The sequence below is a fragment of the Dioscorea cayenensis genome, chromosome 3 (genome assembly GCF_009730915.1).
Source record: "Dioscorea cayenensis subsp. rotundata cultivar TDr96_F1 chromosome 3, TDr96_F1_v2_PseudoChromosome.rev07_lg8_w22 25.fasta, whole genome shotgun sequence".
Classification (NCBI taxonomy): Eukaryota; Viridiplantae; Streptophyta; class Magnoliopsida; order Dioscoreales; family Dioscoreaceae; genus Dioscorea; species Dioscorea cayenensis.
The window spans coordinates 483,088-500,179 of NC_052473.1; the positions used below are offsets into that span (position 1 = coordinate 483,088).

The 17,092-nt window shown below is 32.7% G+C and overlaps 2 protein-coding genes across 2 annotated transcripts; both read left to right on the plus strand.

Annotated features, from left to right (window-relative positions):
- Positions 1 to 7,945: 7,945 nt before the first annotated feature.
- Positions 7,946 to 11,207, plus strand: LOC120253797 (beta-glucosidase 12-like). The gene is made up of 11 exons (XM_039262024.1): positions 7,946 to 8,239; positions 8,339 to 8,408; positions 8,997 to 9,072; positions 9,173 to 9,253; positions 9,348 to 9,435; positions 9,766 to 9,928; positions 10,044 to 10,159; positions 10,259 to 10,476; positions 10,557 to 10,588; positions 10,861 to 10,973; positions 11,062 to 11,207. Exons 2-11 carry the CDS (start codon positions 8,340 to 8,342, stop codon positions 11,117 to 11,119), a joined length of 1,014 nt encoding a protein of 337 aa, XP_039117958.1. The 5' UTR covers positions 7,946 to 8,239; position 8,339; the 3' UTR covers positions 11,120 to 11,207.
- A 2,911-nt stretch (positions 11,208 to 14,118) lies between these two features.
- On the plus strand, positions 14,119 to 16,814 carry LOC120253729 (beta-glucosidase 13-like). The gene is given in 14 exon segments (XM_039261996.1): positions 14,119 to 14,306; positions 14,409 to 14,478; positions 14,563 to 14,621; positions 14,720 to 14,795; positions 14,873 to 14,950; positions 15,044 to 15,131; positions 15,215 to 15,413; positions 15,415 to 15,465; positions 15,612 to 15,727; positions 15,824 to 16,044; positions 16,146 to 16,183; positions 16,332 to 16,434; positions 16,509 to 16,617; positions 16,698 to 16,814. Coding segments are annotated over 14 exon segments (1,413 nt in total). The 5' UTR covers positions 14,119 to 14,159; the 3' UTR covers positions 16,756 to 16,814.
- Positions 16,815 to 17,092: the final 278 nt, after the last annotated feature.

Consider the following 17,092-nt stretch of genomic DNA (forward strand, 5'->3'; position numbering starts at 1 on the left):
GTGTTACAAAAGTGGGTTGCGGCAAGGTGACCCTCTTTCACCTTTGCTATTTGTTTTGGTAACGGATGTGCTAAGTACCATGTTTGCTCATGCACTGAGGTCTAAGGTCCTGGTGGGAGTTCCATTAGGAGAGTTTGGTAACAGGTGTAACCTTCATTACGCCGATGATTTGCTTGTTTTGACTACTAGTGGTCTTGAAAATCTGCGAATTATTAAGTTAATCTTATATATTTTTGAGGGGATGACTGGTTTAGCTACCAATTTCTCTAAAACTTGCCTTTACGCTTCGGATTTGGGGAAACTCCCGGAGGTGGAGGCGGCGGATACGCTTAATTGTGAAAGGAGTTTGCTTCTAGTTTTGTATCTTGGTATTCCTATTTCTGGAAGAAGACCAAGGAAGAAAGATTGGGAAGGCCTCATTTCTAAGATTAGAAAGAGGTTGGCTTCGTGGAAAAGTCGAAACAAGTTTCTCTTGGGGTAGACTCATCGTTGATTAACGCAGTGCTTCTGCTATACCCTACGTCTTTCGATGCCCCTCAGATCGCTCTACCTTGTTGGGTTATCAAGGAAATAAACCGGATTGGACGTGACTTTCTATGGTCTGGGACGGATCTGAATCATCCGCGATGCAGACTCATAAACTGGAATAATATCTGTCGTGACCGCGACCAAGGGGGTTGGAGCATTTTGGACTTACAGAATTTCAATCAGGCGTTAGTGGGGAAATGGTGGTGGAGATTTATGTCGGACCGTTCATGGTGTGGTGCCGAGGTAATTAAGTTCAACTATGGTATGGACCGTTGGAATATGTTCCCAAGGCAATCGGGGAGAATTTCCTTCTTCTGGAAAGGGGTGTTAAACTGTCTTCCTGCTTTTCGAAGTTGCATTGGACATGACGTTAACTCTGGAAGGGAGACGCTATTTTGGAAAGATAGTTGGTTAAGTGGTAGAGCACCAATGTATATTTGGAAGGAGGAATTTGATAGATCTAGGGAACCGAACGGAATCATGTTTCGATCTGCTTTTTTTCATTGTCTCGGTCCCCTTTCATGGAGGAGGTAGAGTGAAGACTTATATGGATCAAAGGCAAATGCAGGAGGAGGTGATTGAAGACTCTAAAAGGTGGCGTCTTACTAGGAATGGGGTGTTCACAGTGAAATCATTTTACTCATTCCTGAATGATGGTGGACTTCAGTGCCCGTTGGCGAAAGTTTTCTGGAAAAGTCATTGCCCGAAGAAAATAAACATTTTTAATTGGCTTGCTTGGAAGAACGAGATTCTAACCTTGAGACCTTAGAGATCGGGAAGATGTAACTGCTCACCCGACGCGACATGTGTCTTGTGCAATGCGATGTGGAGGCGGTGGATCATCTCTTCTTGCATGGCAAAGCAAGTGTGGAGATACTTTAATAGCTTGCTCGGGCTCCCGGATCTGCCAGATTGCCTTCATTTGGTTTGGGGGACTTGGAGATTATCTATCGGACCAACTCTGTAGAGTTAGGGAGTTCTAGTGGTGAAAGCGATTATGTGGAATCTTTTGGCTACTAGGAAACGACTGCATGTTTAATGCTATTATGATGTCTGCTTTCATGCTCTAATTGTGAAGATTGATCGCATATTATTATCCCCGGCTTCTGCGATTAGTAGACGGATCGAGAGCAAAGATGGAGGAGCATGCTACTACCATCGGTAGCGATTTGGAGTTCTTGAGCTCGGCGGGGAGGGAGAGCGGGGCAGTAGCATCCATTCCGGATCGCGAGGGTTATCTTCACATACTGAGTAGTCGGCGGTGTATTTAGGGGAAGGTTGAGGCGGTTGTTTGCCTCGTTTTGTGCTTTTGTGGGTTGTGTGCATTTTGTTCCACTTCGCTACTGGATTGTTTATGTTGTTTCTATTTAATTTAAGTGGTTTATCCACTTTTTCAAAAACCTTATCCAACGAAAATGGGGATAGAAAATGACAAGTCAAACAACAAGCTTGGACCAATACCATAATATTATATATATATATATATATATACTTAATTCTCCATTACAAATAAATAATTTGAAGAAAAATATATACAAATGATATTTTATTTTTTACTCAAATCAAAAGTCAAAAGTTTAAATCCTCTGGAAAATCAAAGATTCATAACTTGTTCATATATTTATCTTATATATATATATGTATATACACAAATATATATATCATCAACTTGAAATGTTTTATCAATGATTTTGTCACTATGATAAAAAGTTGTCACTAATTAATCTGAGGGATATGTGAGCTTAAGTGGAGGAATAAACAAAGAACAGGGTGAAGCATTACAATGACCTTATCAATGAGTTCATATCTAATGGTTATTAATTAATCATATATATGATGATACACCTCCATCATTTAATTTCCCTCGTTATTAAGGCTTAATTGTTTTAAATTTTTTTTGTTAATTTAAGATTAAAACCCTTGGTGACATTCTTCTATTGGGATTCTTTACAAACGCTAGAAGATATTATATTTATTAAGAAGTAATAAATAAGCAAATATGTTTTTGAAAATTAATGTGGATATTATTTTTAATTTTTATTATGACACAGAGAAATTACAAATCCATATTAAATGAACAAGTATGTTTTTGAAAATTAATGTGGATATTATATTTATTTTAAATTTTTATTATGACATAGAGAAAATTACAAATCTGTATTAAATGAGCAAATATATTTTTGAAAATTAATATGAATATTATATTTATTTTAAATTTTTATTATGACACAGAGAAAATTACAAATCCGTATTAAATGATAAAGCAAATATTTTTTTTTTGAAAATTAAGATATGTTTTTAAAAAACATTTTTTTTAAGTGTGCAATTGTGTTTTGAAAACTTTTCGTTTAAATTGCAGAGGAAAATGAAAACATGAGTGACATAAATCTTATTTATTTTATTTTATTTTTTATTTTGTATGTCTTGTAAATATAAGCCACATAAATCTTGAGGCACTTGGAAGTCAAAGGGCTCATTATTATTATTATTATTATTATTATTTTTATTTTTATTTTTGATAAAGTGGATAAACCATATTTATTAAATAAGCAAACAGAAACCGACCAAAGAGTCTACCAAACAGTGCCAATAGCAATGCAACCACTAGGGGTTAAAATCACCGAAAAAGAAAAGCGAGTCCAATCGGAAGTGGAACAACAAAAAAGACACATACATAGTAGAAACCACTCCCTGAGGAGAGGAAATCCCTAGGAGACCCAAAAGACAACACTGGAAGAAACTACCCCGCACTACACTGGAAACTCACGGGCTACTCAGTGCACTCTTCCTGGGTTCTTCAAACTCCAAACCTTTTTTGATCGAATGAATCGCCTCCTTTTGGCTTTTTGTCTCTTCTGATCAGGAGCTGCAGACACCTAAAGTAAAAAACATGTGAAAAATCTTAATGATCACAGAAAAAAAAGAGCTAAAATAATAATCAAAGATTCTCCTATTTTTTTTAAGCCAGACATTCCAAATTAAAATCATAATTTAAGTATCCCAGGTGACCCCTCCTCCTCTAAGGTTACTCCTTCAAGGACCCCACAAATTTGAAAGGGAGGAAGGAAGGTTTATTTGATTCTCTTATGTTTTTTAATTTTTTTCTAATGAGTTATTATTACACAAAAATCCAAAAAAAGAATTAAATAAATAAAATTTATAAATAGTTTCAAACTAGTTTGACTATATATACTACGAGGATATATCAAAAAATAAAAAATATTTTTTTAAAAAGAATACAAGCAAAGATGAAGTACAAATACAAACAACGTATCAATTAACAACCACCAAATCTACTATATTAACAATCCAATCTCCGTATTTGTTAGTCCCGCTGATATGGTTTGTGGTTTAAAAAACACTCAAAAATACTCAAAGAACAATCACACAAACCAAGCAAGAAGGACACACACAAGATTGGTAACCCAGTTCGGCGTCCACTTACCTACGTCTGGGGGGCCAAGCCCGGAGATAAACAATCCACTAATAGAGGTGAAAATACATGAGTACAAACACTTGTCACTCACTCTCTCAACAATAAAGATCACTATCCTCTCTAGATTATCTAGTGCTCATACACTTTCTGTCACACCCACCCCTTCCACCGAGGTAAATGTGGCACCCATCAGTTAAAATTCCCTTTTAACTGGAAACTGACACCCTGTTTTAAACAAAATCAGACCTACAAATCACAATTTACAATTTTTCACCAAGTACATGTTCAAATACATAAATACAATAAATATAATCACTCTAATTTGCGGGTACAACCGCTACAAGATCACAACAACAATAAATAGAAAGAAAGGAAGGGGGACCCACTGCAATCCTGGATTCAACCCTGACTAGCTCTATACTCAATCAGGCAATCTAGGGTCCTGCTCCTGCAGCTACAGCACATTCAGTTGGTCGGTAGTGGCTTAATAATTTCAAATACTTAAATACAGTATATATAAAGTATATAAATACCAACTGCTCAAATAATTTTCCAACTTTTCCAAATAACAGAATTCTAGCAAAAATACATTTTTAAAGAACTTTTGAAACATAAATTCAACATAGATCAACATCAATTTGATTTTCTCAGAAAACACAAATTTTGTGAGAGACTGCCCTCATCACAATTCAAAAATAACATAAATCTCAAATTCAAAATACAGCAATACCCAACACTCACCCAGCATAACATGGTCTAGAAAACTCTCTAAACCTTCGCCGTGGCCGCGGCTAGGTTCAGAGCCGCCAAGGAACTCATGTCCTTAACGTTGACCCATCGGTTCACCGGTCGGTGACCCCCGGCTACCCGATGAATATCCAGTCAGGGCTCTCCGCTCCCACCTGAACTGGCCCTCGTAGAAATCAATACTCAGGTCCACCACGCCACCTCTAAAGGCTGGCCCGTGGGGACCCACTACTGCAGTAGTCGGGCCTTAGCCCGCCGTCACCGTCCAAACCATCAAGTAGATACAGCAATAATACAGTCGAGATAAATCATATCACAGCGTCCTTATCCAGGACAAGCATTCACAATACAATACATGCATAATACTAGAAAAGTCCAAATCCAGGACACCATTCCTATACCAGGAATGAAAACCAGTTCCACAAATATTGTCGGTAAAAACATTTTAATACGCGCACATGATTTCACAAATCATTCCAAATCAAAGCATATGTAACCATCCAAAAATAAATACATGAATTGTATACTTAAATCACATATACATGTATTTCCACTATTCACAAATACGTATAATTATACAAAACTGATGTATCAATACGGTTATCATGAACATCAATGGCAAACAAATATACGTATATTTCAACTATATATGAAATCAAACATGATAAAATGAAATACTTAAACATTTATTTCCAAAAATACTAGCTCATTAAATAATTATTTCAAAAATAATAATAATTAATCAATTATTTAAAATAATAGGCACTACCAACTCACCTGGTCTCCTTGGGTTTCTTGCTAGACCTGGAACTCCCTCCCAAGCCTAATCAACACCCTAACGAGATAACATAATAAAATAAATAAACAATTACTGACAACTAAAAAACATAATTGAACCCAACGAGAAAAATACATGAAAGCAATAACCGACTCTCTAATTGAGTCCCACTCACTCCAATCGGTTCAAACCTCGACTCTGCATAATCAAATTGGCTCCAATTGCACTTAAACCAACTCAATTTGGGCTAGACCATTCTGAACCAACCTGAACCAACCTCAATTCCACTGAACCAAACTCAAATTCACTGAACCAGGTTTAATTAAACCCACTAGCCTTGAACCAACTTAATTCTTATACAAATTCTGTTGAACCAGCTTGGTTCAACCGAACCCACTTCTCTTCCAATTGGTTCAGCCCCAAACCTTTAGCCCAACATCTAAAACCAAAACCCAAATCAACTTCAACCAATTTAATTCAACCAAACCATTCAAGTCCAACCACACTCAACTTGATTTGATCAAACCCAGACCAGATCAATTCAATTAAAACCCAACCACTTCAATTCTCATCCAAACCCAATTCAATTAATTAAATGAACTTGGTTAAACCAAATCAAACTCAACTCAATCAATTCAATTCAACTCAACCAAATCAATTTTGGCTAAACCCAACCAATTCCAATCCAACCATCATCATTAACACCTTAATCATCATAATCATCAACTTAATTAATCAAACCAAACCCTAATCTCGGTACTACAGTAATTACTACAGTAAAACCGAAAATCTCATCCTCCATTCAAGCTAGATTCATCACAAATACAAGTATTTTTCCAAATAACTTCAAGCATTCATCATCCATCAACAACAAACCATGATTATTTCTACTCAAATCTATCATTTTCTTCATCAAATAATCAATATATACATATATACATGCATACATACATCCATGCCAAAAATAATACAAGGAAGCCTTTTACCAAGACAAGTCATCCCTCCGGCGAGCTCCCTCCGACGATCTCCAAATCTTTCTCTTTAAAAACCTCTAATTTCTCTCATTTCTTCATATTTAACTCTCGGGTTCATCGTAGCAAAATGGTGGAGAAGATAGATGAACAACACAAGCTCTAGATTTTTTTCTCAATTAACTCTTCAGCCGAAATTCACTTTTAGTCCCTGAAAATATAATTTCTTACAAAACAGTCCCTGAAAAACTCCCAAATGGTCCTTGAATTATGAAATAGTATTCTAAAAAGGTCCTTTTAAATTATCCAATGGTCCCTGGATTATAACACAACATTTCAAAAAGATCCCTCCATCTTACCTTTCAGTCCTTGGTTTTCGAAACATTTTATGTCCATCCTTTTTCATTTTATTCTTTAACCCAAAAATCTTTTTAAAAAACTTTTACATTTAAGTCCTTGTTCTTTCCACTTGGGTTTCTCACCAAAAATTACTCTCAGTACAAAAATCTTACTCACGAATCTGTAGTAATACCCTAAATATATTTTTCCAGTAATTATCCAAAGGTTCAGGGTATTACACTTTCATCCACGAGTCACACTTACAATCTACGAGCAAGGCTGCTTATATAGACGCCTTAACGTCCCAAATATAGTATACACCTCTTTTAGAATCTCCGCGACTACTAATTTAAAACCTTCCGAAATTAGCTATTACAACTCCTGTTGTAACATAAGTTGCAACATAGCCCACGATCGCTAACTTGATCGAGTTCTGGTTACGTTACGGACGACCTCAAGACCCATCAACCTCCTGGTCATGCTTAGTCCGAGTCAATGCAGCCAAATCTCCCGATCCTAACTGCCGGCAATTAGCCTACCTCCTTAGTTCCTCATCACGCAGTCCCCTCACAAGGGGCGCATGTCCTTGTGCGTCTTCAAGGAACTTTCCAAACTTAGTCTTCAAAGATTCTCCAAACTTGATCTTCAATTCACCCAAGTCTGGTCCTCAAATCTTCCAAAAATAGATCTTCAATCAATCAACTCAATCATGCCAACAATAGCCATTTCTTCAAATCTTCAATCATATCTTCAAATAGCTTTCATCCATATTTAATCTTCAATCAAATCATCTAAATATGGTCTTGAATAACTCCACCAAGATCTTCAAGATATTTGCCTTGCAAGCCAAAACTCCTTGTCATGTCACCATACTTTGCCACGTCACACAAGTTGCCACGCCATCTTGACTATGTGCCAAATCATGCCAATAATAGTGTGGTTGCACTAACAGTATCAATTAACAACCACCAAATCTACTATATTAACAATCCAATCTCCTTAAACCAAGGATCAGTTAATATATTGATAGTCGGGTTCTGTTAAAATTTTTCATAAATGATAATAGGTCAAATCACATGTGGAGATACATTTCTGAGAGTGTGAGTGATTCTCTTAATTAATAGTCAAAGTAATTAGGTGGAGTTTTTCCATTTATTAAAACATTAATCAACGATTAAGAACTTAATATATCCAAACAAACACTAAGACAAAAGTTTTCCATTTCAAGAGATATAAATACCTGAAGAAAAAACTAGCTAGCTTTGAATATTATCCTATCTTAGTTAATTCAGCATGGCAAATGGTATAACTTGTCTCTACTTTGCTTCTTCTTCTTCTTGGCATGGATGGCCGGAGCTAAGGCTGATCGAGCTCCACAGGAGCAACTTTCCGGCGAGCTTTATCTTCGGCACCGCCTCTTTGGCATGTCAAGTTTGTCAAGTATTCATTCATCTCTTATTCTTTCTTTTGACTTTAATTTTACATTCATTTCTTCTCATGATCTTCATGAATTATAAATATAATTAATAATAAAAATAGTATGAAGGTGCATGAGATGAAGATGGAAGGGGACCAAGCATATGGGACACTTTCACTCACATGCATTCAGGTTCGTCATCTTTTTATTTATTTATTTATTTATTTTCATTTTATGTCATGTTTGTTGATGTTGCAAGATTAATGTAAAGTTTAATTAGTGTGGTTTATTAAGGATTATAGTTCTTCAATGTTTACATGGATTCTTCATGATTCTATATATTGTTTTATGACTATATACATATAATAAAATGAATAATTTCTTGAACAAACATCTTGGTTTATTTCTCATCCAAGCAAACCTCATTTTAATTTTGACGGGTAATTAACTACAACTTGCTCTTTGCTACTCTTTGTCTAACTAGCTTGTGTTAATATTAGTCATGAACTAATATATCATGAAAGAGATGGCGCAAGAAAAAATCAACAACCATCTGGTCTTCTATTTATTAATATTATATATATATATATATATATTGTTTGTATTGCAAGAAAAATATCGGACCGAAGTAATGGTGATGTTGCCATTGACTCATATCATCGGTATTAGGTATATTTTTCTCATTTAAAGAATTTTATTTTGGCTAAAGTTCATTTTTTTTTTCAAAAATAAATGATTCTTAACTTGTTGCAATGTAATTAACTAGTTGAATAATTATAGGAGGATGTAAAGATCATGAAGGAAATGGGATTGGATGCTTATAGGTTCTCCATCTCTTGGACTAGGATACTTCCAAGTGAGAATTATATTTATTTATTATAATATGTTTTTTACTAATGAAATTAATTGGGAATTAATTAATCACTGGTTTTATCTCTAATTATTAAACTTGGCAGATGGGAGGAGCATAAGTGGAGGGATAAACAAAGAAGGGGTGAATTATTACAACAACCTCATTAATGAACTCATATCTAATGGTTATTAATCACAAAACACAATCCTCTTTCTAATAATCAGGTGTAATTAAGATATTATTATTATTATCTAGGATTTCTTGTATTATTTAATTAGGGTTAAAGCCCTTTGTGACACTATTCCACTGGGACTCTCCACAAGCTTTAGAAGACAAGTATGGAGGCTTCCTAAGTGAAAACATTATGTAAGTACTTATTAGCTACTCCTTAACAATTTTCATTATATTGTTTTTTTTAAAAGGTTTTTAATTTCGATTGATTTGTAAAATGCCTATTCTAGTGTTGTTTAATGGGAGATGTGGGATGAGAAGCAATTTTAAGGAAAAAGAAAAAAAATCTTTTGATTCAAGGTTGAACATGAGGACTAAAAAAATTAAATCTACTTAAAAAAGGAGGAATTATATAAAATTTTGTTATTACAAACTAGATTTTCAAAACTATGCCGAAGTATGTTTTAAAGAGTTCAGTGATAGAGTAAAACACTGAATCACGTTCAATGAACCATGGAGTTATAGTGTCGGAGGATATGCAAGTGCAATACTAGCACCAGGCCGATGCTCACCTTATGAAGTTGGTCATGGCCCTGTTGGTGATTCAAGCAGAGAACCTTATGTTGTAGCTCATGATCAACTCTTGGCTCACGCTGCTACTGTCACTATCTACAAGCTAAATTATCAGGTATGTTTATTTTATTTTATTTTATTTTTTTACAAATGTATTTTTACCCCTATACTTGTAATTTAAAATTAACTATATTTTTTCATTTAAGTTAAACATCTTATAATTTATTTAGGCACATCAAAATGGCAAAATAGGGATAACAATAAACTCCAATTGGTATGTTCCATTCTCCAAATCCAGATCGAGTGATGACTCAGTTCAAAGATCTTTGGATTTCATGTATGGATGGTAAGTTGCTTAGTAACAATCTTCTTATTAATTAAACACTTATCTCTTTTATCAACGAACTAATTAATTGTTAATTAATTTTCATGGCTTAATTTTCAGGTTCATGGACCCCTTAGTTTTAAGAGGCTATCCTTTGAACATGAGAGTTTATGTTGGAAATCGTTTACCTGAGTTCACTAAAGAGCAATCACAGATGGTTAAAGGATCATTTGATTTCATTGGTTTAAATTATTACACCTCTAATTATGCTCGAAATATTCCCTTCTCAAATATGGTCAATGTAAGCTATAATACAGATGCACACGTTGCACAAACAGGTATTTTTATTACCATTACTATTATTATTATTTTAATTAGTTATACTGATTTAATTTTTAATTAATTCTATTAATCTTAGGTGACCGAAATGGAATTTTGATAGGACGACAGGTAATTAATAATACAATATATGTTAATATAATATTGATTATCATAATTATATTTTAAAAAATATATAAATTTTCAGGCTGCTTCTGATTGGTTATATGTTTATCCGTGTAGAATAAAAAATCTATTGATCCACACCAAAAACAAGTATAAGAATCCTATTATTTATATAAGGAGAATGGTAATATAATTAAAGTTTAATTTTTTAATTAATTATTATTTTTATATATTTAGAATGAAAGGGTTTTTTTTTTCCTTTTTTGGTTGTTGTGAAGGGGTTGACGAGTTTAGCAAATGCAACAGTACTATCACTTGAAGAAGCACTTAAGGATGACGTGAGAGTAGACTTCTACAAGAAACATCTGATCTATCTTGAAAGAGCAATCAAGTGAGTAATTAAAAGTTTGAAAGAATAATTAATTTATGATTAAATGAGTGATTAATTTTGTTTAATTGTGTGATTTGAAAATAAACAGGAAAGGGGTTGATGTGAGAGGATACTTTGCATGGTCTTTGTTGGATAATTTTGAATGAATTAATGGCTACACAGTGAGGTTTGGGATCAATTATGTGGACTACAAAGATGGTTTGAAAAGACACCCTAAAACTTCTACAAAGTGGTTCACCAAGTTCCTCAAAAAATAAATTCTATATTTATTTATGTTCATATTAATTATAATTTTTAATTTTCATGTAATAATTAACAGTAGAATAAACATGATTTTCATGTAACAAGGACATTTCTGCCATTATTAATTAATCACATTTGTAATAATTATTTTTAGAATTATCTGTGCATATATAAGATCTCCTTGTAGATTACAAAGTGAGTTTTGTTAGTTGACTTTAATCAAAATAATTAAAATAATTAAAAATAATAATTAAGGTTAATGATAGAGAGAAAGTGAGTTTGGTTACTCTTAAAATAATATCATATTGCTATTTAGTCATGTATAAAATATATAATAAAATAGAATATATGAACAAGATAAATATTTATCATATGTGGCTTTGATTTTTTTTTTTCTTTTATAAAAGTTGTGTGTTAGTAATATAATTAGTGTATATGTTATTTAATTCTCACCATCTCTATAAAATTAAACTTCTAATCTCCCTAATGATAATCACTTAGTACATATAACCCCCCTCTATTAATTAAGCTACGTATAAAACAAAAAATTAAAGATAACCATAAAACAGTGGATAAGACAATTAAATTTTAATTTTATAAGACATAATTCCAACATGAAATGCTTTTCTTTCGCAATTGATATTATATGTGATTTAGTTTTTTTTTAAGAAAAACCACGCCTAAATATATCACTGATCAGGCATTCTATTATAAAGATATTTATAATTAATTAAAAAAAGTCTTTCTTAAAAAAAGTACTTTACTACTTTACATTCATTGAAGATCACTATAAATTTCATGTGCTCTCTTTATTAAGACATGCTTGAGGCGCAACTGCGTCGTATTCTTTATTATTATTTTTATGTATTATATATATATATATATATGTTTATATTAAGAGGCAAATTCAGCAATTTTGATCTATATATAGGAGCAAATTAAAAAAAAAAACTATATTTTATTTTTAAAATTTTTGTTGGAATAAATTATAAGAAATTAAAAAACACAATTATGTACACAGAATTATTATTTATTTATTAAAAAAAATTGGGAGATGACTATCCTATCGTCCACAAGTAAAATGCTTTATTCTTTTAACATTATCCATATTCACTGGTGTAAAATACATAATCAAACTTGTAGGTTCCATATGATGTAGCCATAGTTGTTTAGATGTTAAAAATTAATGAAATCAGAATAATCTATATTTTTAACGATGCCCCATTTTTTATTGCCATATTGATTGATTTATTATTATTATTATTATTATAAAATAAATAAAATCTTTAATCAATAGATGTGCGTGAAATTAATGTCTCACAATCTCTCACGGCCATGGATTCCGGGCCACTCACACCTCTACATAGATTTTGACCTTGTGTTCCCTCTGCCAAAAATACCATAAGTTGGTGTTGTTAACCACCCGAATTGGGTAACTTTGATATTTCAATTTCAATAATATATATATATATATATAAGTTAAAATTTACTCAAGTCCACATGTGATTGCATCAACATCCAAAAGTCCCTTCCCAGTAGTGGTGTATTTAAGCCGATCCGTTCGTGAGCAGCTCGGTGTTCGGCTCAATAAGGGCTCGTTAATGTTCAGCTCATATTGTAAATGAGCCAAACTTGAACATCATTTTCAAACTCGATTAATAAACGAGCCAAACTTAAGCAGCTTAAAACTCGGCTCATTTTGGCTCGCAAACACAGCTCATGAACAAGCTCGTTTATAATTAAGCTCGGTTTTGAGCTCGGTATATATATATATATATATATTAAGGTGTATATGTGACTATGCCGTTGTTGTCAATTTGAGTCACACATATAGGGTCTCTAAACTACTATTCGAAGGCTCACCTCGTTAAAAGCTCGGGTTAGCTAGTTCATTAAGTTAAATGAGCTCGTAAGATAAATGAGCCAAGCTTAAACATTACCAAGTTCAGCTCATTAAATCTTATGAACAACTCGTTTATTGTATAATTAAAAGCTCGTTATAATATCATTTACAATTTTATTTGTAACAATCATCAATATAATTATTTATAGTGTCATGAACAAGATTATTTACTGGATCATTAATAATATTACAAAAAATATCTTTATGGATAGTTACATCACAATGTTTATTTTGTTATTATTGTAATTATTTGTTAACTTATTTAATGAACATTTTAACAAGCTTGAACTCAAAGCTTAATGATTCCATAAACAAGTTTAAATTATTCTTTTACTAAAATGATCCTCAAACTCAAATCGAGTTGAGTCACACTTGATAATGATTCATTAAATAAGATTTAAATGATATTTTACTAAATAAAAAAATAGAATATAAAAAAATAGTCAAGCCTTAATCAAGCTAACAAGCCAAGTTTAAGCTTCGAATTTTCTTAACAAGTTGAACTCAAGCATGAAGTTCGAAATAAGTTCGGTTAGAGCTTGAGCTCGGTTAAAATAGTAACGAGCCAAGCTTGAACATGAAAAATTAAGCTTGAAGAAAGCTTGGCTCGAACTCGAACTCGATTAAATAGTAATGAACCAAGCTTGAACAAGACAAAACTCGACTCGGCTCGGCTCGTTTACAGCCTACTTCCAAGTTCACCCAATCTTTTCCACTCTCATCACCGGAATTGATATTATGGTAAAAAAAGACACGTGAACATCCACATCCCGCCAGTTATTTGACAAGTATTTGACACCTTTTATGAGTACTATCTTTTGGACAAATCCACCTTTCTCGATCTGTTCCTCTAAATTATTAATACACTCTATAACCAGCTAGGGGTTGAATCTCAAATTAATAACAGTTTAAAATACTGTCAAAGAAAAGCATGCATGTTAATTTGCTCTATAAGTACTAACGATATATTTCAAAGAATGTATGAGAAACAAGTGCCCTTCAAGAGTAGAGTCTAAGGCACACTATAGGCCAGCTTCAGAATGGCTCAAAGTGCAAATGCCCTTAAGCATCATCTTCTTCTCCTTGTCTTTCTTGCAACACCATTGATGTCACTTACCTCTGCAGCCTTCAACAGAAGCAGTTTCCCTGCAGACTTTGTGTTTGGTGCTGGGTCTTCAGCTTACCAAGTGACCACAATCTCTTCCTCATGACTTTAAACAAATTAATGATCACATTCAACTTATTATTTATTCACTCTTCATGTTGTTTTATACCTTATTTTATTTCAGTATGAAGGAGCTTGGAATTTGGATGGCAAAGGTCTTAGCATTTGGGACACCTTCACTCACACCCAACCATGTCTCTTTCTCTCTTTCTTTGTTTATATATATATATATATGTGCATTTTATATATATATATATATATATATATGTCATGGATAGGGAAAATAGCGGATGGAAAAACAGGAGATGTAGCCCTTGATTTTTACCATCGTTACAAGGTTGGTACTATTATACTTTTTCAACAATATATTTAGAAATAAATTTGTTGGTTTATCATCATCCAAGCAATATTAAATGCATGGGAGTGTGGTTGTAGGATGATGTGAAGCTTTTGAAGAGCTTGAACATGGATGCATTTAGGTTTTCCATCTCTTGGACAAGGATTCTACCAAGTATATGATTTACTCTGTTTTTTCATTTTTCCTTTTTTTTTTAATGACTGATGGTGTACTTTGTTTAAATATGATAGATGGGAGTCTAAGTGGTGGAATTAATCACAAGGGTGTTGAGTTTTATAATAATCTCATCAATGAACTCGTAGCTCATGGTAATGTTTAAAAACTCTTTACATATCTGTTTATATATACATATGAAATCACTCACTTAATACATATATATATATATATATATATATTGGTAGGAATGAAGCCTTACGTTACCATCTTCCATTTTGACACCCCACAAGGATTGGAAAACAAATATGGTGGCTTTTTAAGCCCAAATATTGTGTAAGTGCTTATTGAAATTACTGTTAGCAAATTAATACCGATGAAATGATTAACTTATTTGACTAAAACTGCGATATGTATAGGGATGATTATGTTGATTTTGCGAAACTTTGCTTTAGAGAGTTTGGGGATCGAGTGAAGCATTGGAGCACATTTAATGAACCATATGTATGTTCTCGAGCTTATGGTATTGGTACATTTGCTCCCGGCCGATGCTCGCCATGGGCTGGATATTGTACTACTGGAGATTCTGGTCGTGAACCATATATTGCGTGTCATCATTTTATTACTTGCTCATGCTGCAGCGGTTAAAATATACAAAGAAAAATATCAGGTGCATGATTAAATATATATATTTGATGGAAAAAATTCTCTTCATTTTAACCTTATAACAAATTTTAAAAGAGTAAAATTAAAAAGAAACTAAAAAAAACTATTAATTGGTAACGTGAATGATAAATTACCATGCAACGCATGCAGGTTAAACAGAAGGGTTTAATTGGTATTACACTAGTCACCAACTGGTTCAGACCCTACTCTAATTCAAAGGCAGATATTCTTGCCCAACAGAGATCTCTAGACTTTATGTTTGGATGGTAAGAACAATTTATACATTTATACACACATAAATGCATGCATAAATAAAACACTTATTAATTGATGATTAATCAATTAAACTTGATGTTAATTAGGTTCATGAATCCTTTATCATATGGAAATTATCCTTCAAGCATGAGAATGATAGTGGGAAACCGTTTACCAAGATTTACAAAGAAAGAGTCTGAAATGATCAAAGGATCATTTGATTTCATTGGGGTCAATTACTACACTACTTGGTATTCTCAAAGTGTTCCTCCCACTAATACCTTGGTTAACACAAGCTTTTCTACTGATACACAAACTAATCAATCAGGTATATATATATATATATATCTAAATTCTAATCAAAGATATCAACACTATATTTGTACTTGCATCATATCTTATATTATTTTTTGATGCTCTTCTATACAGTGACCGGTGTTCGTTTAGGAAAACCTATTGGTCCGACGGTGGGTGATTTTTTTTTTATAAAATTAATTTGATGTTGTCTTTAATTTAGTTATTATTGTTATTTTTTTATTAGGAAACACAGTATATTTTAATCATTGAAATTTTTTTGATTTAATTGAAATGGAATTGGATCACATTCATGCACAGGCTGGTTCAGATTGGCTCTTCATCTACCCACCAGGGATAAGAAATCTTTTGTTGTATATCAAGGACAAATACAACAACCCTTTGATTTATATCATGGAGAATGGTTAGATTTTATTGATTAGATGCAATTAAGACATTATCTGAGAGAAGTTAATTAATTTCTCACTAAATTTTCAGGTGTTGATGATAACTACCAGAAGAATTTACCACTCAAAGATGTTTTGGAGGATAATGTTCGGGTTATCTTTTACTATGATCATCTTCGATATGTGCTGAGTGCAATAAGGTATGTTAATTTTATATGCTTATTAGTAAAATTGTGATATTATTATTTATTATTTTAAGAAATTAATTTTTTGTTTACAGAAAAGGTGTAAATGTAAAAGCATATTTTGCATGGTCATTTTTTGATGATTTTGAATGAGATGCGGGTTATACTGTTGGATTTGGTATCGGTTATATTGATCATAATAATAATCTAAAGAGATATATGAAAAAATCTGCTCTTTGGTTTCGTCAATTTTTAGAAAAATAAGTTTTAATATTTGTGATAAGAAAATGTGAAAATGTTTTTATGTTGCTTGAATAAAAGCTATGCATGTACCACTTTATTGCCAATTCAATAAAATTATCTAGTTTTGGTTTGTTTATGTGAACGAAATAGCCATTTATTTTATTTCCTCTTAAAAATTCAATAATCACTCATGTGAAACTCCTTTGTAGAATATCAAAATCAAATAAATCATTTCCTAGTTGTAGAT